General features: G+C 38.7%; 1 protein-coding gene across 1 annotated transcript in view; it reads right to left on the reverse strand.

Annotated features, from left to right (window-relative positions):
* Positions 1-7,498, reverse strand: part of LOC122661821 (lysosomal Pro-X carboxypeptidase) — a 39,706-nt gene extending 32,208 nt beyond the window's left edge. The window contains exons 1-9 of the mRNA XM_043857335.1: positions 7,036-7,498; positions 6,668-6,854; positions 6,392-6,525; positions 6,173-6,285; positions 5,937-6,060; positions 4,019-4,168; positions 3,745-3,900; positions 915-994; positions 778-827 (exon numbers count right to left, since the gene is read on the reverse strand). Coding sequence (XP_043713270.1) covers positions 778-827; positions 915-994; positions 3,745-3,900; positions 4,019-4,168; positions 5,937-6,060; positions 6,173-6,285; positions 6,392-6,525; positions 6,668-6,854; positions 7,036-7,440 — 1,399 coding nt within the window. The 5' untranslated portion in view covers positions 7,441-7,498. The remainder of the gene's footprint in view (positions 1-777; positions 828-914; positions 995-3,744; positions 3,901-4,018; positions 4,169-5,936; positions 6,061-6,172; positions 6,286-6,391; positions 6,526-6,667; positions 6,855-7,035) is intronic.
* Positions 7,499-8,684: the final 1,186 nt, after the last annotated feature.

An 8,684-nucleotide genomic window follows, 5' to 3' on the forward strand; every position in this document is an offset into this window, starting at 1 on the left:
AAAAGACTCAAAATTAGACTTAGACACTAAAAAGGAATGGCCTAACCCAATCCTTAACCTATTAGCTAACTTAAACTGACTAGGAAACTGAAATAGATTCAAAATAGAGTCCTAATCTAACCCAACTAAACAACTAAAAGAAAAACTAATAAAATCACTTAAATTGAACCATTGGTTGAACCGGTTCAATTTAAAACACCAAATCAAAAGCTAAGTATGGAAATAAAACTAAGTATGGGAGCTAATCCCGTATGCAACCTATTTACCCATATTTTAGGCCCATAAAAGTGGCCTATTACATTAGAAACCCATGGGATCAAAGGCCCAACATATATCTAACCCAACCCTAGACTTATTCTTAATAAAAGAAGCCCAGTTTGGTGATAAATCTGCATCAATGGATCACAAGTCCTGAGAAAAATCTACAGCAAAACTAAGAACCAAGGATTTGAAATCTGTGATGGTTTATTTTATTTTATTTGGGGGGGGAAGATTCTTGATGGGTGTGGTTATCAACAATCTAAGTAGGAGGGTCACTGACTAGAACAGTGCAAGTTTGAGGATGACCACTCTAATGTTCTTGGTGCCCTGTGCCAAGTGTTCTTTCTAAAGCAGGCAATAATGCCAGTAGAAACTTCAATCACTACAACTAATCATACCAATCTACATTCAGACAGAAAGGAAGCAATCAAAGCAAGTGGTTTAGTAGGTGAACAAACATTCATTGTGATTGGAGAGAAGGCTAAATAATTACAATTATATCATCTAGAGCTGTACCTTCATTTGTAACAAATGCGACAATAGCTTCAGAAATATTTTGCAGAACGCTGCAACATATAATGTAGATATCCATCACTTCTCAGAAGATGAATATTCAACAAAACTATGATCAAGGAATGTAGATAAGAACTCACCCGCCACCACTCCAAGGATCCAACAGTCCATTTGAGAATATTATGTTACTTCCAAACGCCTTCAATACAGTCCTTATATCCTTTGAAAGGAGGCAGGTATGAGCCAGAATGAAACAGGGACAAATAAGAGTACTCAGTACAAACATCAGAATGGTCATGCCTAGATCATATTCAGGATGCCAAAAAGGAAGGGAGGGAGGGAGGGGGGGGGGGGGAAATTGCTGCAACATAGATTTCAGTATATATTAACTATGTTTACATATGAATATATTAAACTGTTATGTGTGTCTCAAATTCATGTACCCATTTCGAAGATTGACCCGCTCCAACATATTTTGGTGGCGACCCGAATGGGATTTTTTTTCCGGAGATCTGTGATGGTAGTGGAGGCTGGAGCCCATTACTGCTATTGTTGGGGGTGCGGGCGGCGTAGCCACCGCGGTACGGTTCGACCCAACCCGATGGAGGATTCAGCTCCTCTCCTTGGAGGGCATCGTCCAATGAGTGCCCGATGAGGCATCCAACAGCTGGGCTGTGCCGCATCCCAATGGCTGACTGGGCACATGGATGTGTGCGGGACAGCACGGCACGGCACAGCCGTCGGATGCCTCATTGGGCACTCATTGGGCAATGCCCTTGAAGGAGAGGAGCCCAATCCCCCAATGGAGGAGTATTTATATTCTTTATCCATCTTGATGTAAAGTAGTTGTGGGGTTTTCGTGTCAGGGTTTTGAGAAGAGAGAAGCAGCACCATTTCGGGTGTTCTTGAGAGATCTCCATTGTAACTTTCTTCCATTACATAGTGAAACATATTCAGCTTCACCCGTGGACGTAGCACATCATATTGGTGTGTGAACCACGTTAAATTTCTGTGTCATCTCACTCTGTTTTTGTTTCTGTTCGTATTTTCTTGGTGTTCGTTCTAACAGAAACTCTTCATTTTGTTCATCATGAAAAAAATGCTTTTTATACTTCTATTTTCTATGTATAGATATAAATATGGATATTTTTTTTATCAACTTTGGAGTCAAAATGGGAGACGGAGGGTTAGCTAAAATATCATGCTTGCATGTACCGTATGTATAATGTGCAAAAATTAGTTACCAATAGTCAACCACAAAGAGAATGACACAATAAGAGACTAAATGGCAACAAATAATGTTATATCTGCATTTGAGCGAGCATCCCAGTGCACAAGGCTCCCGCTACTGCCCCTCCCAGACCCTGCAATAGCGGGAGCCTCATGCATTTGGACGCTCGCTCAAATGATGACCATTTCATAAATACTTAATAGAACTAGGAAAAAGATCACGTCCAACCAATCAAGCAAAAAATAATATGGCATATATAAGACTTAAGTCATGAATGGCACTTGTAAGGGAGTGGCAAATTATTAGTGAGCTAAAAGCCAGTGCACAATTGGCAAGTCATGAAGGAACCATAAGATAAATGTATTAAGACATTCGTAAGACATTATCATTCTCCCTCCACTGATCTAGGTTCTGATTTCTCTGTTCACATCCCACAGGAACTGCTATACCTCCTCGAACAATGTACTTAAAAGTCTTACAGTTCTTTGGTTTCCCATTCCACGGGAACTGCTATACCTCCTCGTACAATGTACTTAAAGTCAATCTCCAAGACAGAATATTCACCACTGCAAAACCAGTAACAGTCTACCAGCACATAAATGGATTTTTATGCAACTGCTACGGTCACATTCTTTCGGCCTTAAGCTATTACAGTTCTCCCAAGAGATTCCACCTTTATTCCCTTGGTTCCCCTCCCTCACCATTCACCTTTTTTTTAAAAAAATTCTAAACCTAGATACATATATAGTTTTCCATATCTCCTGAAAGCTCAAATACACTTATTCTATTCACACTTCTTCCCAAGTTCTATGACAGATCCAATAGAACTTCTATCTACCTATAATAAGTTCCACTATTTTCTTTTACTTTTTATAATAGGGAACTGCGTACATCCAGCGACATTTGTCAAAAACTGCACATTGTGGATTTGGGCATGTCCTATATTCAAAAGAGAAGCAGGAAGTACATTGAAATTAATTAGGCTCGAAAAATGTGTGTAAGATTGTCCTTCTCTTCAACTACTTCCTGGGCAGACCTTCAAATTCTTTGAAGACCAAACTCCAGTCCCACAAAGTACTTGCAAAGCAGAGTAAGATCTTTCCACAAATAGACAACTAACTATTGCAGTTATGCTAAAAAAAAAGAAAAATGTCACAATTATTTTCTATGCAAGCAGGGACAACAATAAATCATTTATTGAGCATAATTAATAAATAGAGAGTTCCCACTTCAGTACAGATAAAAATCATTTATAAAAAAAAAGTTAAGTGCAGTAATTTATGGATACATAATAGATATGAAACACTTCAGTATATATCTCGTGGAAGTCAACTGACTAATATGTTTCATTTTTAAAAGTATGTGACAGGGATTAGGTATGTTCCTTGATGGCATCACATGCCATGTTGCTGTTCCTGATTCTAATAATGCATTAATGTTTGTTCTTCTTCTGGGATTCTAGGACATTTCTTTCCAAGTCTCATGCAAACAAGATATCGCTCATTCTTTAATGTAAACAATATTACAGAAAAAGAAATGCTTTTAGAAAGACAATTTGCTTCCTTATAGCCAACACAAAGGGTTGGACGATAACGATAGATGATAAAGTGAAACTTATCTATACTACAATCCAAGTAGAAAAGGATATTGGCAAGAATTTGAGAGGAAAAAAATGAATTAATTCTTTTTATAGATAAGATGAAAGCCATTTAATCAGTTAACAACAATTATTGTCTTACATGTCCACCAAATTCTGTAGTTATCCATCGAGGCCTTGGATTGACGCCAAACTCCTTAAAGCACCCTTCTTGATAAGAAGAGTAATCAAAATCATATGTTGGAAACAAGCTTTTGCCCTTGCTACTGGACATAGGCATAACCATCTCAGTGCATGCCTAAAACAGGGCAATATTCAAAATCAGTGGTACTTCAAGGCTGATGAAAGCAAAAATACTTTGGATAAAAGATTAGTCTGAAGTTGAAAAGTCAGTGATTAAACAAGAAATAATAGACCTGCCAATCCCATCCACTCATTCCATGAGGATCATCTCCCAGGTCAAAGCAGTCAACTGTTCCGGTATAATTGTAATAGATGCTCACGCCTGCAAATATACGCTCTAAAATACTAGTCCCATCAGGATAACTGTCAATCTTTCTGCATACCTAGGAAACAATAAATAACTCAGAAGCTCAGTCCCATAGAGAGATTGGTTGACATTCTCTGCGTGACAAGTTTGAGAGTATGATTGAAGATTATCCACAAAAAAGATAGGCTCAACAATGGAAAAGTTCTCATGCCTGTATAGATAAATATAGACTCAAAAACATGCCTGGACAGATAAATATGATAGATTTGATTCACAAAATGGTTACTTAAGGCATGATATGGCCTTGGAAGATCAAACCAACATGCGGGCATCTATTTTTATGCCTAGGCTTCGTCTACTATCAATAGAACATTGTTGATTGGAAAACATTACACCATAGTAAAATCCAGTCTTATGATTGTTTAACAAAAAACACAGGACAATAAGAGATTTCCCTCATAATTCAGTTTATACTTTATAGGGCTCCTTATAAAGAACTTAACTATGGCATGTTTGCCACAGTAGACAACCAATTGGAATTGGAGAAAATGGGAAGGCATTAATCCTGTATGGAGGCCTATATCCAAGCTTGAGAGGCTCATAAGGTGTTGGGGGCAATCCAGTGGGCTGAAATTGACCTAGGTAGTTATATAATAGGTTGGGCCTTTTGTTTTCTATGGTTTCATTTTAATGGGCCTACTTTATAAACCCATAAAGTGGGTGTAAAGTTCGAACGTAGGATTAATATTTAAGTTAAGTATTTGGGTTAGATAAAAATACTTAATAGTTACATAGAGTTCTGTTTTGAGTTTATTTACTTTATTGAGTATGTGAGCGTAATTAGGAGCCTTTTTTATGATTCAATTTAGGAATTTTAGAAAGCCTTTATATATGTAATACAACCCCATCAATTAGAGATGTTTTGACTAAAGAATATGAGTTTTTTTTTAAGAGTTTTGGTGTTGTTGAGCAATGCATACTGGATTGGTATCACATACCAGTCCTCTTCTCTTCTTCTTCTCCATAGATAACAAGGTTAGTTTCTAAAATTTTTTCTTCTCTCTTCATATTAATTTCTAATCCTGATTCTGTTCTTAGTATACAATCCTATCTTATTTTCTTGTTTCTTGACTTCTTACTCTCACTAGGAATTTTCTGAAACTTCAAATCTAACCATTGGATTTCAATTCCGCATCCATACCTAGCAAGTGGTTTCTGATCTAAAGTATCCTACAGTCAAATTCCATCTTTTGATAGATTTCTAGTTTTCCTCTTTCAAGTCAGTCAACTTGATTTTCAAGTTCTGTTTTCATTCCTTGGTTTCATATTTCTGGTTATCACTAGAACTGTTATGTTGTGCTGAAACTGATTTTTATATTGGATTTTCTGACATCACCATTGGTTCTCAGATTTGGTAATTCTTTTCTCAAGCAGGAATTTTTGTATCCTAAGAATATGACCATTGGATCAAGCCTGATTTTTTATATTATATTCTCCCATCCAATTAGAGCCTTTGATGAGGAATTTGGCTGAATCTGATTCGTTCATTCTCTGTTATTAAAATTCTTTGAAAATCTGATTTTATTCCTTACATGTGATCCTGTCCCAAGCTTATCTCCTACTGGATCTCACTGGTTCGAGATTAGCACTGCATTATTAATGGTCGAGAGGTACAACCACAAACATGCATTCTGACATGGTGTAATTGGTCAACATACAGTTAGGCACCTTCTAGGACACAGACCATTCCTATAAGAGGATAAGTTGAAAAAGAATAAAGAAGATGAAACTCAAAGTAGCTAACAAACAGCAGATTCACGTTATATTTGACAAGCCGAACTAACCTCTTTTATTGGATTTCCAGGCAAAGGCATCAAAAATTCAGAGGGATAGGGATAATCCACCATGGCCAAATAGCTATAAGCAGAATCCAACCAGTCTGAAAGATCTTGACTGCTACTCAGATTCCTTGAATTTGTGTTCGATCACATCCAGAGTCAGATGAAAAAAAAATTAGACAATGAGATTTACCTCACAATAGAAAAGCGCTTACACATTGAAACAGCACGAGTCACCTTACTGGCAGATACGAAAAGTATGGGTTAGTTTCAACAGCCCTTCAGCAGTCTGGCCTTCTGCTTCTATTGCATCCCATGACTCTTTTATAGTGTTAAAGCAGCTCACACTTTCACGCTGCGTAAGAAAGAGGAAGGAAAAAGCTATAACACAGTGTGTTTACATTGGTATGTCGACTCAGGACCAGAACCGAGAGAAGAGGGAGAGAGAGAGAGCCACAGACCCTGAAGTCATTGGAGACAATGTCATAAAACGTTTCAGGCGGCACAATATTTTCAAATTGCAGAATCGGTGCCGATGAAGCAAGTGCTCCAATAGCGATGTGTGGGTACTTAAGTCTCATCCATGCTGCCAACACTGTTTCAATAATTCCAGTCGAAGGGTTAAACGAAGGTTATTTCTGAAACAAAGGAGACAACAAACCCAATTGAATTCATTGCCATTATCTAAAAGAAAGAAGACGAAGAAGAACAAAAGATAAGCATCGGCAAAGCCTTACTTCCACCATAAGATCCCCCAAATAACACAACCGGACAAGCCTCGGCAGATAAATTCCGTTTCAGGTCAGTAATCAACACAGCGAAGTCAGCAAGTGCTTGTCCGGCCGTAAGGTGCGCCAAAGAAGCAGCGTTCTTATAGGCAAGATCTCTATTGCCATAGGGCATTGACTCACCATAGTAACGATGCTGACAGATAGTAACCAAGACAAGAAAAAAATCAAAATCATTTTTCGACTCAATTATGATCAAAATCCTTCCATAAAAATTTTGCAACTTTATTAAGTAAATAAAAAATTAAATTCAAGAAGAACACAGAATCATCGGAGTCGATCCATACAAAGAAAACCAAAGCGCCTCAGAAGCTTACTTCGGGGAAGATAACCATGGCGCCGAAGCGGGGAGCAATCTCCCAAACGAAGCCGGTGTTGGCAGCGAACCACTCGATGTCGCCTTCGTTACCGCAGTAGAGAAAGATAGGGCCCATCCGCTCTGGACCGAGCCAGTGATCGGTGTTGATGAGGTATCGCTGCTGAAAAGTTGGGAGGTCTGAGAAGCCGAAATGATCAAGACTTTGTGTGAAGTATCGCGCCTCATATTGATATGATTTCGGAAGCGCTTTCGGTCTGTTGAGCTCTGCAAATTTTCCGAGGAAACGAGGAGTAGCTTTGAAGGGGCGAAGCTCTGGGGCTTTAGATTTGATCAGCAATGGAGACGATGGGGAGAAGGAGAGTATCAGTATCAACAAAAACAAGGACACCGTGATAGTCGCCATGCCCGATTTAGTCGCACTTTTAGCGGCTTGACGACCGGTGATATTGTGACAATTAAAGCTGCGAACCTGGGATATGTTGTTATCAGATCCGTACTGCTCCGGTCCGTCTAGAATCTAGATGAACCTGTTTAATCGGGACCAGAACCCTATATGCCTTTCGTAAAGTCCGAACCGGAGATTTCCCGATTAATATCGAAAGGGACGACTGGGGAATTAGGAGAAAACCAGAGGCGTTAGTTTGGGCAGTTGTTTGTGTGTGTTTTATTTTTGGGCGGGAGATCGCTTTGTGGGCCTCTAGAGCCTGCATTCGTGTGCGGGCCAGTGAGAGCATACGTACAAGCATTGCAAGGGTTGGATAATCATATTTTTTGGTAGAAGGTGGGATGATCATTTCATTCCCCCTTGTGTCTAAACGATGCAGGGGCCACGAGATCATGGTAACATTTTTTTACCCCTTATGTTTTTATGGAGGGGTCTGCTACTTTATATGGATCGATGTTCTTTGTGAAGGAGCGTGGCCCTTGCACAGGCAAGGCCAATGAGAGTGCGTGCATTGGCATCATGGGGGCGGGGCGAGGAGGGGAGGTCATTTCGACCCCCCACCCCCTCTGTATCTGAGCATTGACGGGACCCTCTTTGATAGAGAACTTTTCTCCATTTTATTAAACCCCAACTTTTGAGGTAGGAGCATAGTTAGTAAGTTCGGGAACGGCAACAATACGAGAACGGATACGTATGGCAGTCAAATGGACTGTACGACAATAATATTTTTCAAAAAATCCGGCATAATAAAACGTTACGACAATAATACGATATGTGTTTAATACGTGTATAATACGATTACTCTACAAAAATCCGAAAGCAAAAATACGGGCATATATTCACTATGCAAACATTTCTGGGTTTTCACTAGTTAAATTATATCATAGATGAGTTAAAGAGTTTTGCTGGTCATGTCATGAAAGGGCATGAAACTACTGAAATACAAACACTACAAGACCACCAATTTCATCAACATACAGTGTGAGTGTCATCTAATGAATGGGGATCTCTAAAATAAGATAAAAAAATATGTAAAACTGAACAAACAAAAACAAAAGTGGACAATCAGATCCATCCTAAATTATTCTCAGCAAGAATTTCAAAGGAATTGAAAAGAGATCTCTGCAATTCAATTATTATAAATACTGAATTGGTAAATTGCTTCCACCTTATATACAATCCATCTCAAATAAATAGATGAG

This window comes from Telopea speciosissima, chromosome 5 (genome assembly GCF_018873765.1).
Source record: "Telopea speciosissima isolate NSW1024214 ecotype Mountain lineage chromosome 5, Tspe_v1, whole genome shotgun sequence".
Classification (NCBI taxonomy): domain Eukaryota; kingdom Viridiplantae; phylum Streptophyta; class Magnoliopsida; order Proteales; family Proteaceae; genus Telopea; species Telopea speciosissima.